The sequence below is a fragment of the Talpa occidentalis genome, unplaced genomic scaffold, assembly GCF_014898055.3.
Source record: "Talpa occidentalis isolate TD23 unplaced genomic scaffold, MPIMG_talOcc4v2.1 talOcc4.2, whole genome shotgun sequence".
Taxonomy (NCBI): Eukaryota; Metazoa; Chordata; class Mammalia; order Eulipotyphla; family Talpidae; genus Talpa; species Talpa occidentalis.
This window is the reverse complement of record NW_023602073.1, coordinates 125,477,593-125,500,341: the sequence shown is the minus strand read 5'-3', so window position 1 is coordinate 125,500,341 and position 22,749 is coordinate 125,477,593. Positions and strand designations below refer to the sequence as shown.

The 22,749-nt window shown below is 35.5% G+C and overlaps 1 protein-coding gene across 1 annotated transcript in view; it reads right to left on the bottom strand.

Moving 5' to 3' along the window:
- The window catches only part of LAMA2 (laminin subunit alpha 2), a 536,992-nt gene that overhangs the window by 353,708 nt on the left and 160,535 nt on the right, over window positions 1-22,749 (bottom strand). The window contains exon 4 of the mRNA XM_054697817.1: window positions 9,138-9,380. Coding sequence (XP_054553792.1) covers window positions 9,138-9,380 — 243 coding nt within the window. The remainder of the gene's footprint in view (window positions 1-9,137; window positions 9,381-22,749) is intronic.

Genomic DNA, 22,749 nt, shown 5'->3' with positions numbered 1-22,749 from the left:
AGCAACATGGCGGCAAGGAGACGCTGCGAGTAAGATCTCCCATTAAAAAAAGTGAATAGGGAGGAAAGCGGCAGGTCCCAGTGAGAACTGGACACGAAGATAAACGGTGACTCCAGCAAACTACCCGAAGAAGAAATGGCCATAAAGAGGACTAGAAGGGAGGGAAGCGCAGAACCCTGCTCCCCTCCCCCGCCCACAGAGGCGGCACTCTCCAACCGGCAGAGAGGAGAAAAACAACAACCAAACGGCCCCAAGAACAAACGACGCAGCAAGCGGGACTGTGAGTGGAAAGGAACTATTGCAGCCACCACACCCCGTGACGGGAGCTGAGGTGAACCCTGCAGGATCCGCCGCGGCGGAGCGAACGGCTCAGCGCCATTAGAGAGAACAAAGACCCCGGGAGACCGCACACAGCCCGGCTGCCGGTAAGCTGCGCAGAAACGACGGCGCGCTGGGGAGCTTGAAAAGCAAGTGCAGACCAGAATCTCGGCTGCCCAGGTACCCGCGCCTGCGACCTAGGCTTGCAGGGAGACGACTAGGCTTGCGGGAGACGCGCGGAGTCCTCACTGAGGTGAAGGTCCCTCCCTGAGTGAGCAGGAACCAGGCACCCGCACGGGGAACGGTGCAAAAGGCGCCATTCCCGCGCCACTGAACTGGGCTACAGCCCGCGTCCTGGAACTGAGGCTTTGAACTGAGACCCGGGCACGAAAATTCGGGGCGTGGGTTCTCCACCCGGTGGGCACAAGGCAGACACAGCACCCCAAAGCTGTTGAGGTGTACCCTACCATTCCCGCTCTGTTCCCTGTCCCACGGGTGGGGACGAAAAAACAGCCCCCCAAGGACAATAGGAGAGATCTCTGGCGCCACCTAGTGACCAGGAAAAAACAGTCACTAACACCCCATAACAGGAAATTTCTTAAGACTGCTTGAAAAGGGCAAGAGGCTTCTGCAGTGGCCAGCGGGAAGTTATTCCACGCCAGGCCCCTTCGACCAGCAGTCTGAGCCCACAGAGGAGCAGCACCCACGTGCCGGGCAGACCGGGGGGCGCAGAAGAGTGTGCCTGAACCGGAGCGCAGGGACTGCATCCCGCTTCGCCATTTTGAGAACAGGGACATTTCTTCAGTAAACGCCTAAAACCAGCAGAAAGCTCCCCCAGAAGACAGAGATGGCTCCTGAAGAGCCAGAGGGAGCGGAGAAGTTCACCCAAGATGTCAGTCAGTCCGAGCAACACAGTGTCCCAACGCATACGACAAATTAGAAAACAGACAGTAGGGAGTAGAAGAACCACACGCAACCTAAAACTCCTCAGGAAAGAAGCACACCACAAAAAGAAAACCACTCCCCAGATTGCAACGACAGCAACTGGAAGAACTTCTGAGCCTTCCAGAAAGAGAATTTAAAATTGCCATGATTAAAAAAGTGATAGATCAGAAGAAGGAAATTGAGTCCCTAAAGAGGAAGTAAGAGAAATGCAGGAGATCAAAGAATTAATGGGAACTAAAGAACTCTGGGAAAAGCAATGAAAGCAGAATAGATGAAATGGAAGAACGAATAAGTAATCTTGAAGACACAGAAATAAAAAGAACCAAAACAGAAAAGGAAAGAGAAGTACGAAGAAAAAGAATGAAGAAAGACTTCGGGAAACTATCTGACTCCATGAGGAAAGGAAATATAAGAGTTATAGGATTCCAGAAGGAGAGGAGAGAGATGTAGGAACAGAGAAAATATTCATGGATATAATTGAAGAGAATTCCCAAATGAGAAGAAGGAGCTGAAAATTGATATACAAGAAGCAAGAAGAACACCAAACTTCCACGACGAAAGGAAAAACACAGCAAGACACATAATAGTAAAGCTCCCAAGAATCCAGGACAAGGAAAAAAATAATGAAGCTGACAAGAGGAAGAAACAGATAACATTCAAAGGAAAACCAATCAGGCTGACATCAGACTTCTCTGAAGAAACACTACGGGCAAGGAGAGAGTGGAGGGACATAGTCAACAGACTCCAAGAAAACAGATGCCAACCAAGAATACTCTATCCCGCAAAGCTCTCTTTCCTCCATGAAGAAAGAATATGACCTTCCCAGACAAAGAGAAACTCCGGAATTTCATTGCGACTAAACCCCCACTCCAAAAAATATTACAAGGAATCCTAAAGCCAGAACCTCAGAGGGACGAATAACAACGAAAGAAGACCAAAAAAAAAAAGTTATTAAAAGAATAAATAAATAAAATCAAAGGAAAGACAAACATAATGGCAAATACAGATGCTAACATATCAATATTAACTCTAAATGTAAATGGACTAAACTCTTCAATAAAAAGACACAGAGTTGCAGCCTGGATTAAGAAACAAACCCAACCTTTTGCTGTCTCCAGGAAACACATTTAGCTACAAAAGATAAAAATAGGCTCAAAGTCAAAGGATGGAAAACAATCCTACAAGCAAATGGGCCAAAAAGAAAGCAGGAACAGCTATACTTATATCAGATAAAACAGACTTCAAACTCAAAAAATAAAAAGAGACCCCAATGGTCACTACATTATGATTAAGGGACAATACTTCAAGAAGAAATAACACTCATTAACATATACTCACCAAACGAAAGAGCACCAAAATATATCAGACAACTGTTGTCCTCTCTGAAAACAGACATCAGAGAAAACACATATGTAGTGGGAGACTTCAACACACCACTATCAACAATGGATAGATCAACAAGACAAAAAATAAGTAAAGAAACTAAAGCTCTAAATAAGGACCTAGAGCATTTGGGCTTAACAGACATCTATAGAACACTAAACCCAAAAAAACGGAGTACACATTTTTCTCAAGCGCACATGGATCATTCTCCAGGATCGATCACATACTGGGGCACAAGACAAACATCAACAGATACACCAAGATTGAAATCATACCAACCATCTTTTCTGACCACGAAGGCATCAAACTAGAATAAATCATAAAAAGAAGGCAAGGAACTATCCTACCTCATGGAGATTAAAATCCACACTACTGGAAGACCACTGGACTAACGAGGAGATCAAAGAAGAAATTAAAAAATTCTTTGAATTGAATGACAAGGAGGACACCAATATCCTAAATGTATGGGATGCAGCAAAAGCAGTAATAAGAGGAAAATATATAGCAATAGAAGCTCACATCAAAAAACAAGAAAGAACTCAAAGAAACAACCTAATCTCGAAGCTCAAAGATCTAGAAAAAGAACAACAAAAAACCCCAGAACCAGTAGAAGAAAAGAAATAATAAAAACCAAAGCAGAAATAAATGAAATTGAAACTAAAAAAACAATCCAAAAGATCAATGAAACCAAGAGCTGGTTCTTTGAAAAAATAAATAAAATAGACAAACCCCTAGCCAGGCTCACAAAGGAAAAAAGGGAGAAAGCACAAATACACAGAATCATAAATGAAAGAGGAGAAATCACAACGGACACAGCAGAAATCAAAAGAATAATCAGTAACTACTATGAACAGTTATATGGAAACAAGTTCAACAATCTAGAGGAGATGGACAAATTCCTACAACTCTACAATCACCCAAAGCTAGATAAAGAAGAAATAGAACACCTAAACAGACCAATTACAAGCAGCGAAATTGAAATGGTAATCAAAAACCTCCCCAAAAACAAAAGCCCAGGACCTGATGGATTTACAAATGAATTCTACCAAACATTCAGAGACGAATTAGTGCCTATCCTTCACAAACTCTTCCAAAAAATTGAGAAGGAAGGGACAATACCAAACACGTTCTATGAAGCCAATATTACACTAATACCAAAACCGAATAAGGACAACACAAAAAAGGAAAACTATAGGCCAATCTCCCTAATGAACACTGATGCAAAAATCCTCAATAAAATTTTAGCTATCAGAATCCAACAATGTATCCATAAGATAATTCACCACGACCAAGTTGGATTCATTCCAGGGGCACAAGGATGGTTTAACATCCGAAAATCAATCAACGTTATCCAACACATCAACAAAAAGAAATATAAAAACCATATGATAATATCAATAGATGCTGAGAAAGCTTTCGACAAAGTGCAACACCCATTCATGATAAAAGCCCTTGAAATTCTTGGGATACAAGGAACATACCTCAACATCATAAAGGCCATCTATGACAAGCCAACAGCCAGTATCATTCTCAATGGTGAAAAGCTGAAAGCAATTCCATTAAGATCTGGAACAAGACAAGGATGTCCACTCTCACCACTGCTTTTCAATATAATACTGGAAGTCCTAGCCAGAGCAATAAGACAAGAGAAAGACATCCAAGGAATCCAAATAGGAAAAGAAGAAGTCAAACTATCACTATTTGCAGATGATATGATAATATACATAGAGAACCCCAAAATCTCCACAGAAAAACTAATTCAACTCATCAATCAATTCAGTAAAGTGGCAGGATACAAAATCAACACGCAAAAGTCAGTAGCCTTCCTATACACAAACAATAAATCTGAAGAAGAAGAAATCAAAAAACCACCCCTTTTATTATCGAAACAAAAAAAATCAAATATTTGGGAATAAATCTAACAAAAGAGGTAAAGGACCTATACAAAGAAAACTATAAAACACTGTTAAAAGAAATAGAAGAAGACACAAAGAAATGGAAAGACATCCCCTGCTCATGGATTGGAAGAATAAACATTATTAAAATGGCCATCCTACCAAAAGCAATATACAGATTCAATGCTATTCCAATCAAAATCTCAATGGCATTCTTCAAAGAAATAGAACAATTATTGATGAAATTCATATGGAATCACCAAAAGCCCCGAATAGCCAAAGCTCTACTGAAAAAAAAAAGGAAATGGAGGCATCACACTCCCAGACTTCAAACTATACTACAAAGCCATAATCATCAAAACTGCATGGTATTGGAACAAGAACAGACATACAGACCAATGGAATCGAATAGAAAATCCAGAAATAAACCCACAGATTTATGGTCAACTAATCTTTGACAAAGGAGCAAAGACTATGCATTGGAGCAAAGAAAGTTTGTTCAATAAATGGTGCTGGGAAAACTGGGTCGCTACATGCAAAAGAATGAAGCTTGACCACTACCTCACACCATACACAAAAATCAACTCAAAATGGATTAAAGAACTAGACATAAGACCTGAAACCATAAATACATAGAAGGAAATATAGGCGAAACACTACGGGATTTGCACATCAAAGACATCTTTACAGACACATCACCCAAAGCAGTGATAGTGAAGAGAAAGATAAACAGCTGGGACTACATCAAATTAAAGAGCTTCTGCACAGCAAAAGAGACAATAACAAAAACAAAGAGAAACCCCACCAACTGGGAGAACATTTTTGCACCCAACACTAGTGATAAAGGACTGATCACAAAAATCTGCAAAGAGCTGATGAGACTCAGCAACAACAAAGAAAATAATCCAGTCAAAAAATGGGCAGAAGAGCTAAAAAGAAACTTCTCTGAAGAGGAAATGCAAATGGCCAACAGACATATGAAAAAATGTTCAACATCACTTGTAATCAGGGAAATGCAAATCAAAACTACCATGAGATACCATCTCACACCAGTGAGAATGGCACATATTAAAAAAACTAGCAACAACAAATGTTGGCGAGGATGTGGAGAAAAGGAACTCTTGTGCACTGTTGGTGGGAGTGCAAACTGGTCCAACCACTATGGAGAGCTGTGTGGAGATTTCTGGACCTACTAAACATAGAGCTTCCATATGATCCAGCAATTCCACTCCTAGGTATTTACCCAAAGGACACAGAAACATCAATTCCAAAGAGCACCTGCACTCCTATGTTTATAGCAGCACTGTTTACAATAGCTAAGCTTTGGAAACAACCCAAATGCCCAAAAATAGATGACTGGATCAAGAAGATGTGGTACATATATACCATGGAATATTACTCAGCATTCAAAAAAGATAAACACATGCAATTTGCAGCAACATGGATGGCACTGGAAGGATCATGCTCAGCGAAATAAGCCAAAAAGAAAAAGAAAAATACCGGATGGTCTCACTCATAGCAGGAATCTAGAAAACTTAAATAAGGGACCAGGAAAATGAATATAAGAAAGTGAAAATCAAAATCAACAAAAAACTATGAACCAGAGACACTTGTTGGGGGTGGGGGCGGGTGGGGAAGGATTGGGGTTAGAATGGGGCGTTTGCAATTGTATGGGGGAATATAAAAATAAAATTTAATATTAAAAAAAAAAAAAAAAAAAAAAAGAAATAGAATACAATAATTTAACAGCTACCTTCTCTACATGAACAATAGAAACAGAAAACAATAAAATGTGGCACAAAAAAAAAAGAACCTACATTTCTATACCCAATAAAATTATCATTCAGCAATGGAGGTAAAATTCAGTTATTTGCCCTTTTTAACTAAAGATGAATTTGCATATTTGCCTTCAAACTTTTGAGATACTAATAGGTATTGTTGGTTTCTTTATATGCATCCCTATGTGGCTCCTTCTGCTCACCTAGGCAGCATTTACCATTTTCTGTACACACTTCCGTTGTAAATGTTTTTACTATCATTGTACATTTATTGGTTTAACTGTTTATTTCTCTTACTTGACCACATGTCTGGGGAATTTTGAACATAAGCATATAATAAATTTAGGTACAAAAATATACAAAAATGCAGCATTTTAAAATTAAAAGTTAATGATACAAAGATTTATTTGATAGTTATTGTTTGGAAAATATTGGAAACAATGATCCAAACTTTTAGAATATTTAGACATGTTATAGTATAGTTGATATTCAAAACTATATTATTATAAAACAGAAAGATACCATAGGACAATTTACATTATCAAACTGATTCACGTATTAAAGAAATTCAGTATCAGAGAGACTGCAACTTCCTCAAGGCTTCACAAAGACTAGAGGCAGGAAGAACTCAGGTCTTCTAATTCTATGACATTCTTCTTTGGGATATCCCACATCTCAGAATTAGGATTCTTTACTTATACTAGATCTTTCACCTTTAAGTCATTTTGAGTTTAGCAATTACCAACTTTAAAAACAATCAACTTTTTTGGCCTTTACTAAAGAAGAAACATTAATGTAGAAATCATAGAACCTGTCATCAACTGAGCAGGGAGTCTTGAAAAATGTCGCCTAACTTCTTTAGACCCATCTCTCCCCAAAAGTAACATGCTTCACCGTATAAGCTACAGAGAAGGAGAGAGATAGCTAGGAAATGTCTGAATTTAATTCTCATTCACAGTATTATCATTCTATTTCAAATATTTTGTATTATTTTCTATTCTTCACTTCCATTGGCTTATGAGTGAGAAATAGACTTAAGGGAACATGTCACATGAGAAAGGTGAATAAGTTGTTCTTATTAGTCACCATCATTGAGTGGTTTTTAGTGAATGTATAGAAGTGAAATCAATGTAACCAGTTCAACAAGCAACAAACATGTCTATCTCTTCCATATTGCAAGTTGATTTGGTCTAAAGCATAGAGAACCACCATTAATGAAGGGGATATGCTTTGTGGATTTGTATGACTGGCATGTTACTGTCTACCTAGGTATATTTTATGCTATTCAACTAATTTCTGGACTGTTTTTTAAAGGTAAAGAATAGCTTTATAAATATAAGATAATTATTAGTTTGGGTAAATAGAAGATTCAGAAGAAAAACAATAAAAAATTATACTCAAATATATTGTCTCTGTTCTCCCTCCCTTCTCTATATCCTCAGGCCAATCTGGCCAGGAACAGAAAGTCTCTGGGCACAAGGCAGGTTGAACAGCTGTTTGACTCACTGCATTTGACTCCTTGTCATTTGGCTGATTGAGATCTCTGCTGAGACACCACTTGAATTTTTTCCCCAAAACTGAACATGGAATTTGAAATATAGTGAGGTACAGGTATACATTCATATAATAATATTGCCAAAGGGACAGTGATTTATGTCAAAAATCTAATTTTCCTCCCATGGTGTTTAAAGAGATAAGCCTAGTCTGACAATGGTTAGCATGATAGAAGATGAATATGAGATTTCTGGAAATGTGAATATAAAAATGTTAGTGAGAAGACAATAATAGACATGTCATAAACAGAGATGTATGTAAGCAGTTAGACCAAGAGGAGGTAGGTCTCACATACACAAGGAAGACAGATTAGGGAAATATATTTAGAGAATCCAAGTTACTAAGACAAGGTTTAGGTATTTGAGAAAATACTACTAATAATAACAATAATAACACCAGTTATTATTGTATAAACTATTGTTATTATAGTAGCAGCAACAGAAACAGTTAATGTTTATAGAACATAGTGTATATATGTCAAGCATCACTGCTCTAATATTCAAAATATCAAAATTTACTTAATCTTATTGTCAATCATAAGTAATAAGAACTATTGTTCTCGTTTGAAGTTATGCAGACAAAACTGAGGCAGGAGAATTTAAGTCACCAGCTTAAGACCACACAGCTGATAACAAGACATGCTTTGAATCTGTAGCTTAAAATCAATGAATGAATCGAAAATCTTAAGCACAGAATAGAAGGTACCATAAGGAAACAGAGTAGCTTTGAATTAAACTTATAATTAAATATAAACTAAGCAAGGTATGAGCAAAAGGAAGAAACCCCACTGTAATCCTATGTGCTGACAGTAGAAAAACAAGTAAAAACTGACAGAATTGCCTTTTATTTAGGCCCTCTGTGTGAATTATATTTCTTCCCAAATCCACTTCTTTTTTCCCCACCTTCAGACCAGAGTACACAGAGAGCTAAGGCTTCTTTGAAGGACTCAATCCTTCTCCAATTATTACCAATCCTCATTGTCAGAAAAGTTCTCTTTATATGTTAAATTAATCATTGACTTTCCAAGTTAAACCCATTTCCTCTCCTCTGATCTTTATTGAGATGGGAGACACATACTAGATGAAGGTAGTTAACATTCTAATCACCTTGGGTTTTTCCTTTTTATTTAATAACTCATCTAAATGTACTTCTGCTAAATCCCATTTTAAAATCTCCCTGACATTAATTACTGATATATTCAAGTCTTTCTGACAGGCCTATTTTGCCATCTTAAATGTACTTACAGTGAGTTCTCTCATCTTACCTCTCCATTTTCCAAGGGGTGTATCTTGGAATAAAATGAAGTGCAGATGACCTCATCGTCTTTGGCATAGGACGGAGGTCCAGTGCGGGGATGAATATTGTAGAGGGTTAGGCACTCTGTGTCCGTCACAGCATGATACTGCCAAGGCTTATATTCAACATCATCAAGCGAGCGTTCCAAAATCCAGTTTCCAGGTCGAGGGGAGTTGGCAGCTTTCACGATCACATAGGCAATCTGGAACACCTGGGAGACAGTGACAACAACCTGTGTAACTTTGAATTCCAAAGTATTCTCACCATTTTATGTCAATGATAAGGCTTACTGCTACCATAGATGTTATTTCAGCTTTTATTCCATTACTCCATTATGTTCCCTGAAATGATTTTCCTGTTACATGTTCATATTTAATAACTTTTGGCTAACATGAGATATTTCATTTGACAGCGGTAGCTTTAAAAGAAATGGGTGAAGATTGGATTTTAGTTCTTTAACAAGTCATTGACATCTTTTCACCTAATTTTTAAACTTCCATCATAATCATCATCACCTAAAGCATTCGCTACATATCCATTCACTTCCCTTACTGTGTTAGGGAGCATAAGGTATGTGTTAGAATTTCCGTATATGAATAATGCTTGCTAGTTTAGAAAACATGCTTACCTATGTCATCTAGTTCTCAGAAAAGTACATTGAGACATAGTTAGCATGACACAGAAACATAACTTGGAGCCCTGGAGGCACAATTCTGTTATAAAATTGGGATCCCAGCATTTATGTGAACTCCAGAAAAAGAATCTTCTTTCTCCCAACTTTTTGCTTCCTCTTCTGCAAATTAAGGCTAATAATAAGTATACTATTGATATAACTGAAATAAGATAATGGAAGCAAAGTTCCTGGCAAACGACTTGGCAGTGAATACACAATAAATCTCAATTCCTTTACATCCCCACAAAGAAAACAATGGAGAAGTTCTAGTACATAAATAAAACTGTTAGAAACTGGAACATGTTAAATGAAGGGTTCTATCATCTTCTGTGCAAGAGGTAAATATGTGCAAAAAGGATGGGTGGTAGATAAAGAAAAGCATCAATTTAATGTAAATCGGTAGAGTAGCAACTAAGGGTAATATGGCAGTCATCTATTTCCAAATCTACATAAATCTTGATGATATAAAAAAAGATATACTTGATGTTTCAGATAGTGTGTATGTGCTTTTTATTGATGTGGTGCAAACTCCCAAATAATAATGCACAAGCATTGTTAAGTGACATTTATATGCAATGCCATGGGTAAAAAGGAAGATATAAGTTAGTTAAAATTACAGTTCCACCACCCCTGAGTTTATAATATATTATAATAATGAGATATATCAAAAAATGTACTACTATTAAAGTAACATGCTATGTCTTTTTCAGTAAATACACTGAGACATGGCAACCATTCCAGCTAAAAGCTCTGGGTGATAAGGATCACAAGAAGGGTAAAACTATGAGAACAGACCCATTAAAATAGGATTAAAGTATCTGCCATGTCGCAGAGGGAATCCTGAAAGGAATATTCCAGAAATAGCTTTATCTGCTTCATAGTTTTCATGTGAGGACTTCATTAATACATATAAGGTATTTATGGTAAACTTAAGAAATTGAATACAAAAATAAGAAATACTGTTTGTTGTAGAAGGAATAATACAAATGAATCTAATGCAGGTCTTCTGAGATCTTTACAGATGTGGGGGTATGTATAATGAGAAGAGAATCATGAATCATCAAATAATTGAAAATTGGAAGAACTCTTGATTTTAAGCAAAGTGTTGGAAAAACTAGTGGTGAAAATGCTGAAATAATTCTTTATCTGTTGGTAATCACTGCGGCCCAAGACTCCCAAATACCTTCTCTCTCCTGAGACCATCTGGTTAACCTCAGCACAGCAAGAAATAGCCAAGACATCTGTTGTGATTGTCCTGGGCTTTGCTCTATTTTATTGAATCACTCCAGGTTGAAAATATTATGAATCTATATTTACAAAGGTATACAGGTAAGTATAGTTGCAGATAAACATACATATCTCTGTGTGTTTGTGTATATATATGTGTGTATGTAACTACTAAATGCATTTAGATAATTTGGGGAAAATATACTAAATATATTAAATATATTAAAGCTGCCACATATATGAGCAGCAATGGTTTGGGATAAGGAGTCTAGGAAAGAAGGAGAACTTTTCTTTTTCTTTTTTTTTTTTTTTTTCAAAATTAAAATCATGTTTTAATTATACATTTCATGACACATCCTTTGGTGATACAATGAAGAGCAAGGGAAATAATTTTGATGGAGGAAGAAGATTATTTTTTTTTATTTTTTTTAATCTTAAATTTTATTTTTATATTCCTCCATACAATTGCAAACGCCCCATTCTGACCTCAATCCTTCCCCTCCCGCCCCCCACCCCCCAAAAAGTGTCTCTGGTTCATAGTTTTTTGTTGATTTTGATTTTCACTTTCTTATATTCATTTTCCTGGTCCCTTATTTAAGTTTTCTAGATTCCTGCTATGAGTGAGATCATCCGGTATTTTTCTTTTTCTTTTTGGCTTATTTCGCTGAGCATGATCCCTTCCAGCGCCATCCATGTTGCTGCAAATTGCATGTGTTTATCTTTTTTGAATGCTGAGTAATATTGCATGGTATATATGTACCATATCTTCTTTTTTTTTTTTTTTTTTTATTTTTAAAAGTGAGTTTATTTAAAGAAAACTGTTAATGTTATACAAGCTAGGCAAATACTATTCAGAAAAATATTAATGATACTTGTAAAGCAAAAATTACAAAAACGTTGATATGTAAATAGCTGAACCTTGGGAAATACTCTTCTTGTATTGTGGGTATGTTGGTTTTCTTTCTTTATTTTTTGTATTTCAAATAGTGGACCCTTTTGTCCCAATTACTTCCAAAACTCTTGTATTTTGGCATGCTCCCTGTCTCTCCTGCTACCTTTCACCATATCTTCTTGATCCAGTCATCTACTTTTGGGCATTTGGGTTGTTTCCAAAGCTTAGCTATTGTAAACAGTGCTGCTATAAACATAGGGGTGCAGGTACTCTTTGGAATTGATGTTTCTGTGTCCTTTGGGTAAATACCTAGGAGTGGAATTGCTGGATCATATGGAAGCTCTATGTTTAGTAGGTCCAGAAATCTCCACACAGCTCTCCATAGTGGTTGGACCAGTTTGCACTCCCACTAACAGTGCAGAAGAGTTCCTTTTTCTCCACACCCTCGCCAACATTTGTTGTTGCTAGTTTTTTTAATATGTGCCATTCTCACTGGTGTGAGATGGTATCTCATGGTAGTTTTGATTTGCATTTCCCTGATTACAAGTGATGTTGAACATTTTTTCATATGTCTGTTGGCCATTTGCATTTCCTCTTCAGAGAAGTTTCTTTTTAGCTCTTCTGCCCATTTTTTGACTGGATTATTTTCTTTGTTGTTGCTGAGTCTCATCAGCTCTTTGCAGATTTTGTGATCAGTCCTTTATCACTAGTGTTGGGTGCAAAAATGTTCTCCCAGTTGGTGGGGTTTCTCTTTGTTTTTGTTATTGTCTCTTTTGCTGTGCAGAAGCTCTTTAATTTGATGTAGTCCCAGCTGTTTATCTTTCTCTTCACTATCACTGCTTTGGGTGATGTGTCTGTAAAGATGTCTTTGATGTGCAAATCCCGTAGTGTTTCGCCTATATTTCCTTCTATGTATTTTATGGTTTCAGGTCTTATGTCTAGTTCTTTAATCCATTTTGAGTTGATTTTTGTGTATGGTGTGAGGTAGTGGTCAAGCTTCATTCTTTTGCATGTAGCGACCCAGTTTTCCCAGCTCCATTTATTGAACAAACTTTCTTTGCTCCAATGCATAGTCTTTGCTCCTTTGTCAAAGATTAGTTGACCATAAATCTGTGGGTTTATTTCTGGATTTTCTATTCGATTCCATTGGTCTGTATGTCTGTTCTTGTTCCAATACCATGCAGTTTTGATGATTATGGCTTTGTAGTATAGTTTGAAGTCTGGGAGTTTGATGCCTCCATTTCCTTCTTTTTTTTTCAGTAGAGCTTTGGCTATTCGGGGTTTTTGGTGATTCCATATGAATTTCATCAATAATTGTTCTATTTCTTTGAAGAATGCCATTGAGATTTTGATTGGAATAGCATTGAATCTGTATATTGCTTTTGGTAGGATGGCCATTTTAATAATGTTTATTCTTCCAATCCATGAGCAGGGGATGTCTTTCCATTTCTTTGTGTCTTCTTCTATTTCTTTTAACAGTGTTTTATAGTTTTCTTTGTATAGGTCCTTTACCTCTTTTGTTAGATTTATTCCCAAATATTTGATTTTTTTGTTTCAATAATAAAAGGGGTGGTTTTTTTTATTTCTTCTTCTTCAGATTTATTGTTTGTGTATAGGAAGGCTACTGACTTTTGCATGTTGATTTTGTATCCTGCCACTTTACTGAACTGACTGATGAGTTGAATTAGTTTTTCTGTGGAGATTTTGGGTTTCTCTATGTATATTATCATATCATCTGCAAATAGTGATAGTTTGACTTCTTCTTTTCCTATTTGGATTCCTTGGATGTCTTTCTCTTGTCTTATTGCTCTGGCTAGGACTTCCAGTATTATATTGAAAAGCAGTGGTGAGAGTGGACATCCTTGTCTTGTTCCAGATCTTAATGGAATTGATTTCAGCTTTTCACCATTGAGAATTATACTGGCTGTTGGCTTGTCATAGATGGCCTTTATGATGTTGAGGTATGTTCGAGAACTTTTATTTTTCAACAAATATTCTTCTGTATTGGCTGCATGAGCATAAATGTCTTAGTAAAATTATTTCAGTAAATTATTTTTTAAATAAAGATTGAAAAATTGAAGCAAAATAAGTACCAGAGATAAAACAAGAACAGAGCATAGTCCTACCAACCACTTTATTAAAAATTTACTATTGCTGCATTTTTTAGGTGTTAGTTATGGGAATTACTTCATTTAGATACTTCATATTCAACAACTCATGTCCATGGAACTGTTTTATAAAGAAATTCACTGAAGATTACCCCCTCAATTAATTTGATAAGACACAGTGAGACAATTATCTCTATTCCCCAATCTTAATTTCTGGAATTCTTAAAATATTTGTGACAAAGTCTGTAAAATGATACAGAATACAAACAACTAAAGTGTAAGTTCCCAAAGGGCAGAGATGCTACAACTCATAATTTTTAAGTGGTGGTTACTGAATACTTATTAGATTAAATTAAATAGGCAAAATCATTGCAACATGTTTCCATGTTACTTTTATTAACTTAAATTTTTCTGTTTTGTTAAAGCCTGAGTCCCATTCAACACTAGTATATTCTGTCACTTCCAGGAACTAAGGCATGGGTGTTCGTCCTACTATATCTCTACAAGCTAAGAAAATCACTAAAACACGATTACTCTGTTTCTTAAAGGCAAAACCATGGAAGAGATAATGAATATAAAACTGCATTCTCTGTGGGGAAAAAAAAATCCAAGTATTTAAATTAACATCTTTCCTGGCAGAGAAAAGAAATGGCACAATATTTTTTTGAAAACAAAAATCAAAATAGAGAAATAACAAGCATAATCAGAACTCATCAGTACCCTTTAAAGAAATAAAGATAAAGTAGTGTTATAAAGGCCTTTGTTTAGAAAGTAGCTTAGCAAACAAACAAGAAACAGCCAAATTCTGTTGGAGTTACAATGTGAATTTATAACATGGGAGCTTCTGGTTTGGCTCTGAGATAATAAATGAAATCCATGGAAAAAAAGTTATGCTAGAAACCCCACAGATTCTTTCTATAATTCAATATAACAGCCACAATAAGTGACATGGAAAAGTAGTCATTGCCTTGGAGAATATTAGAGGAGTCCCATTTCAAAACAATATCTCTCTTTCATTTATTTTCAATGGATTCTTTCACATTTCATGCAAAATTAATTAAATTAGCTGGCATGCAGTACTTTGAATAAACTTTTAAAAATGTGGAAGATAGCATTATTGTAGAACACAGTGAGTAGTAGAAATATTCTTTGAAGTCCTCAGTGAATGACTGAAATTTTTAACAGCCATTTTCTAAACACACTAGTTTTAATGACCCTAATAGAATAATTCTCTAATGTTCCTATGCCACTTTTATTAACTATGTCTTGTATTCTCAATATTCAGACTCTTCAAAATTAGTAGTCATGATACCTATTTTCAGTTTAATACCTGCATGGTATTCCAAAAGGAAAATGAATAACTCTTTATAAATTACAAAAATGCTGTGGTGTTAGGCTTCAAGGAACCACAGATATGTAGAGGACTTTTTATCAACTGGGTGTCTGAAAAAAATTCAAAAATAGTTTTGGAGATTTTAACAGATGTTTTACATTTTACAGCAACAAAGAGAGACTTCATAATCTATTTGTATGTCATCTCACAAAATATCATGTAATTACTTCACTGATGTAACATTAAATGAGACGGTCATTCTATAATAAGAAAAGTATTAAGAACTTGATTTCATTTAGATTAGAATTCAAGAAGAGTGTCTGTTTGAAGAGGCCTTTAATCCTAAAGTAACAAGTTACATACAACCAACATACAATGACACTTTCCAAGGTTTTTCACATTGTGGCTGAGATAAAATGTGCCTGGAAATGAATAACCTAGGAATTCTTGCCACTTTAACTTTTGTCCTGGGGCTGTATAGCTTAGTTCATCCACAACCCATACTGGTTACTCTGACATCCAGAACCAATTTCTAGCACATTCATTGCTATATCTGAAGTTTTTTTTTAATATATGATTTCTGCAACAGCTCTCAGCAACCCACTGTACCCCAATTCCTTTTCTTTTTCTATTTTTTTCCAAAAGAATCACAGATCTAGGAAAATACTACCAAAGAATAGTATGTTTTGGTGATTTTACTGAGACTTTTGTATCACTGGAACATTGTTAGAAGAGACAGGTTAAAGTGAAATTCCTTAACAATGTAACACCATCATAGGAACAGTGTTTCTTATAGGCTGATTCCATAAAAGGCAAAACTTATTAATGAGGGCCACTCTCTACAGAAGGTGATACTTCATCCTTCTCATAGAACTTGATCAGAATTGCTCTTCCATATATTCTTTCCTAATCCCTCAAAAGAACAACATACGATCATCTAATTTCTGCCCACTGTTGAGTTCTGCCTCCCTCCTCATTATTGTTATCTGCCTGTGAACCTGTTATAGCAAATAGTTGTCCATATTAAATAAATGAATAAAAGCTGTTTAATTTTGAAAAAGATTTTGCAATATTCTAGTACCTGCTGTTGTTCTAGATATGGATTTGAACATTTTCATATGCTATGATTCCATCTCTACTATATTTTAAAAATTTATCTGCATTCTTATTCTAATAATGTGGATGTCACATTCTCTTGTTTATCCATATGGTAAATGAAGTTTCTGAAAGCCATAAAAGTTATAATATCAGAACCAGAAGGGATCTTAAAAATGTTGAGATTCCAAGTTTGGCACCCTTTGGACAAATCTGGCAAGTTTTATAGACACTCTGTGTTTCTGTGTTTAAGTTGATACAGTTCCCATAATTACTCTCTCTTTCACCTGAGAATTCAAAGGAGAAAACGAAGAAATGAAGTGGAAACTAATAACAGCAAACAAAAGAGGATGAGGAGGACTCAGCTTTTTTTTTTTTTTTTTTTGGAAGGTCCAGGAATGTTGACTGATAGAGAAGAGTAGAGGTTATGGCCTAAAGTATAGTTGTCCCCAAGGAAGTCTGTCAGAACCTCATGGTGGCAAGTCTGACCAGAAACAGGGCTAAGAAGCAAACTGATAGCAGGGAATTCATTGAAAATATAAGCACAATAGAAGATTCACTCAATGACCCACCCCCACCAAAGTACCAAGTTCTTATTCCCCAGCAAAAATTTCTGAACAATTGCAAAGAATAACTGGGTCACAATAATCTTAAATTTTTCTAAAGAGATTTACAGATTTTGATAATGGTATTACTGGGTCTATGTTGATTCAAGTCAAATTCTAATAATAAAGGTTTTTAAATGATGCTCCAAAAAAATAAGCTGGAAATGCATCCAATTATTATTTTCTGTGTGAGTTTTATGTCCTCTCTAAACTTACACTTAAGTCAATAAACCCAGAATAAAGTGGTGGGGAGTTCATAAGACAGCCCCATTTCCTGCATGCACTTTCAGACAAATTCATTTGCAATAATTTTCCACACTGAAATGATCTGCAACTGTCACTTGGTTAGAATGCACAGCCTATTTATCCCTCCCCCCACCCCACAGCAAGTGTATATTACAATTTCTAAGTGTGAATTTAATGAGTTGCAGGTAAGCAAATGTGCCATTTCACCTCAGGGTAAGTGGCTCCCCTGTTGCTGAGGAAACAGAAACACTCTGTCCTAAATTAAAACATTTTTTTATATTCACATTAAAGTCGTGTGAAGTTTATGCATTCAAAAATGAATTAGTCTACCACACCAATATTTCTAAGAAACAATAATCTAACTGGATGACTAATTACAATAATTTGAAGATAAAATACTCAATTATTTGTTGAAATTGTCTTTTGTTAAGGGTTTTAATCAATGCCTAACTACTCATAGTGAAGTATTTGAAAGACTTCTATCACACTGCAAAAGAGAAGGTCTCAATTTTTATCTCTGAAAAACAAGAGTTAATTTCAGCTCTCCCTAAGTTAATGTATAAGTATAAAGCAATTTCATTTTATCATTAAAAAATACAATTTTTTTCCTTCAGAACTTGATAAGTTGATTATAATATTTATTTGGAAGACATAATGAGCAAGAAAACCTGATATAAAAGAACAGTGAATGGAAGCTTGTTCATTAAAAAAAAAAAAAACAGCAATGTGGAAAAAATTGCAGTTATACATGACTGGGGAACCTATTGAAACCATGCATCTATAGTTACTAATAGCACCAAGGACACAATTAGCAAAATCCAGAATGTGGAAACTTCTATCCAACAAACATGTTTTTTTTTTTAAATCAAAAAGTAAATTACAATGAGATTAAAAAATAATGAGATTATAAATACAGGCTAAACAAGTGACAGGCTAAACAAATGCAATATTCAACTTCAGGTGCATCTGATTCAACTAGTTATTAAAAATTTTGAAGTAAATGTGATACATTTGAACACAACTGGATGCTTGTTAATATTAAAGTAGTAGCAATAGCATTAATTTTTAGGTGTGATAATGACGTTGTTAACAAAAGAAACATTCTTCAGAGAAACAATAAAATATAGAGAAAGTGACATATATGGAATTTGCTTTCACATAATCTGCGGTGGGGGGAGAAGGGATAAGTCAGGCTAAGGATGAGTGTGGAGTCAATACAAGAAAGCCATAAGCTATTTCTGACAGGTTGGTGTTGGGTGCATCTGGGTCCATAGTATTTGTCTCTAATTTTTGAGTAGGATAATATTTATAAAGCTAAAAAATGATTAATGATACATCTCATTTAATAAACAAATAAGTCTCTTTCACATAATGTCTTTAGCACTACTGGTAATTTTTGTGCTTGTTCTAACACTGCAAACATTTAATGCATATTCTTTATTATCTCAATAAATGGTTAACACTGCTTCATACTGTGTGAACATACTGCATTCTGAGTTCAAGAAATATATCTTAACAATTCTTTCAAATTATCAACTCTAAAGGGCATTGCTATCCCAGAAGGTATCACAATTTTAATACAGTCTGGAGAAAACTAGCAATGTGAACAACGGAATCCATACTGGAATGAATAAGGTCCTCCCTTAGCTTATTAATGCATTTAGTGTCCCATGCTTCATTAAGTTGCTATCATTTTTAACAATGTTAGCTGCAGGTAAAGCTCAGACAAGCATTTTTTTTCTCTTTAGCACTACTCTTGACATCTATTCTTTCCTCACATATTTCTCTCTCATTTGAAACAATCTATAGTTTAAAAAGATTGACCTGCCTCCCATGAGCAAGCCATTGGCACAGCATGGCTTTCACACCAGTTACTGGTAAAAGAGCAGGTAGGCTGAGTTCCCCAAAGAACATGACAGTCCTTTCAATGAAGCCATCACAGAGCACAATATTGGCGTGAATCACAAACAGTCATAAATGTGACAATTTAAATTTTGCCTTCTGAAAATTATTCACCCTGGAGACATACGCAGCATTGCCTTTGTTTTTGTGCTTCTATAGTTACCAGGGTAAGAAGAATCTACTCATTCTCCAATTTATGACATTGCAGACATGAATGAATCACTCGAGTTCAAAGCATTTGGGAAATAATAGCATAGATTTGTAGTGATGAGGGAAGTTAGAAACATAACGTTAACAGTGCACAGAATAACAAATCAAAGACAGAATAGAACTTTCTGATCTTGGTTCATGAATTCTTTCAACAGATCAGAGTCACTTAGCACTTATTCCATTTTAGCTATTACAAATAAAATAGCATCAGCTATTTTCATGTTTATATACTGCTCCCACTTTCTTGTCTTTCTCTAGGAACTTCCTTAAGCATAGTCTGTATCTTCTGCTGCTTATGACATTACCACCCTTCCCCTATTTAATCCCCTACAGCCCATGTATAACCCAAACCCTACTTTAATCACTTTCAGAAGAGTTGCCAACAACCAGCTGAAAATTCACGGATTCCCCCCCCCCTATCTTTTTCTTTGAAGCTTCTACAATTTTTAACAGTTCTCCCTCTTTCTGAAATTCTTTTTCTTTGGAAAAAAAAGTATTTATTTATAATTATGGGATTTTTAAGGAAAAAACTTTTTTTTCTTATTATAACTTTTTTGCCTACAATTGAAAGTAAACAAAGGGAAAAGTGAGAGTGAAAACAGAGGAATTTTCAGAAGGTATCACTTCCTGAATTTTTCTCCAAACTCTATATAGGAGTCTGATATAGTTGTTTGTTGTTTTTTTTTTTTTTGTAATTTGAGTTTCTTTAACAAATGTGTATTCTGTTGTTCCCTTTTGTAATAATTTTTTCATTGGGAAAAGTAAGATTTTTTTTACTGCCTACTTTTTTGTCAGGCACTTCAGCATGTAAAAATGTGTTTCTGCTAATAAGAACTCTATGAGATGGATAGGAACTGATTGAAAAACTGAAATGAGAGGACAGGATAATGGCCCCTAAATGATGTCCATGGCTTAGTCCATGGAACCAGTGAATGTGTAATCTTATATGGCAAAGGGCACACTGTAGCTATTTAATGAAGACATTAAGACAGGAAGATATCCCTCAATTAACCTGCTGCATCCCATGTAATCACATGTGTCCTTACAAATAAAAAAAGGGAAACAAAAGAGGTCAAAATAATGAAATGTAAGAAGGATTCAACCCACTGGAGACTTTGAAGATGGAGAAAGAGGCCACATGTCAAGGGAGGTAGAAGGTCTATAAGAGCAGGAAAAAATCAAGGAAACAGATTCTTCCCCTTGAAGTTCCAGAAGAGACTGCAACACTGCCCACACCTGGATTTCAGTCCAGTGAGGCTCATGTCAGATTTTTAACCTATAAATCTGTAAGGTAATAAATATGAATTTCTTGTGTGTTTACATAAAAAATGTTGGTGGTATTTCTGATGGCAGCAATGGAAAACCAATAACTTGCTCCTCTCCACATGATTAGTAAATCATGGAGCATGTTTATAGATCCATTTTTTTCCTAATTTTTCCTTTATATATAATAATACATGCCATATCAATGAATATTTCAACTAACTCATTTGTACAGATATTTTCTAAGTCTCAATATCTAACCAACCCACATTCTAACATCCCATTTTAGATTTCAAACTAACAATTGAACATCTCTTATGACAATTACATTTTACCTTATAAAGAAGAAATTTTGCCCTTGTTTTGCATCAAATCTAAGTTATAAGCTGTTAATAGTTGAAGCTATAGAATACATTTTTAATATAATAGTAATGTTTAATTTTAATAATGTTATCTTTATTTTTTTTTGAGGTAACAATGATGATGATAATATTTCATATAATTTGGAGGTATAGGTTCACACCTATATTTATACATATATATATATGAATGAATAATGAATATGTGTGTGTGTGTGTGTGTTACCTCACTATATTCAGCACAAAAGCACCTATAATCCTCCACCATAATCCATCTGGTCCCCTCTACCCTTTGCTCCCAAACCCTCCTCCTCTAAGCTTCAATTCTACAGTCATATTTCTAGAAATAGTTTTGAATTTGATTTTCTATTTTATTTGTAGTCCTCATATGAGTTTAATAATTTAGTATTTATCTTACTCCTTCTGATTTATTTTGTTTAACATAATTACCTCCAGTTCTAGCCACATTATTGAAAATAGCAAGAATTAACCTTTCTTTTCTATTTATTTTCTTACATCACTGTTAATATTTGGACAGTATTTGATTTCTCCCTTCAAGTGTAGTCCTTGTCTTCTGTTATTTATTTTTTTTGTAGCTAAGCACTTTTCTATTGTGTATATGTACTACATATTCTTTATCCACTTCTCTGTCATCAGGCATTTAGACTTTTTCCTTAAGTCGGATTGTACATTGTCCTGCAATGCTTATGGGAGAGCAAATATCCTTTCAAATTAGTATGTTTGCATTCTTCAGCTAGATATCTAGGAGTGGCATTGCTAGATCACATGGCAGATTTATTTTTAATACACATATGTAATTTAATGCATGTGTACATATAGATGCTCAATTATTTTTTTAATTAAATTGAGTATTTGAGCAACAATATCACCCTCAGATGAACCAAGGTGGTTACTCTGAAGTTAATTCTACAAGTACGTAAAAAGTGAACCCACATAACCATCATACAATATTAAGAAGTACGGGGGGCCTCCCTGGTGGCGCAAGGGGTTAAACAACACACTATGAAGCAATTCGCAGCCTCTGCAGCACAAGTTTGATCCCCGGCTGGCCAGGGAGCAACCCACATGGTGAAGCAGACCTCTCCTGTCTTGCCCACTGCTCCCCTCAGCAGTGTATTTCAGTTAGTCTGCCTGTTCTGTTCCCCACTCTGTCTCTGGTGAATCCTCTCACCCCCCCGCATCTCTGGCCTGTACTCCAGCTCTTGTATGCATAAATAAATAAATCTTTTAAAAAAAAGAAGTACAGATGACATATGCCTCATCAATGACAGAGGAGAAATTCTATAAAAAAACATAATCTTAAATAAACCCTAATCCAATATTCTTCCTCTGAAATAAAAATTTGCAAAAGAGAACATTTTGCCAAGGTTTGTCAAACTGGCCTTTACTCCAAATTTTAAAGAAGTGACCTCACTTGCCAGTGAAGTGTGAAAAGTGTAAATGAAATGAAAAATGAGAAAACTGCACAGCCTGATGTCATTTCAGCTGAGATTTAAAAATAAGGATCAGAAACTGCACTCATATAACTTATACAGACATTTTCTAAAGATTGAGTGTCAAAAAATTGCAACAAATATATCTGAAAGACTACCATTTTAAGAGGACATATGATGAAGTTCTTACAACTACCCTATAGATTCTTCTCT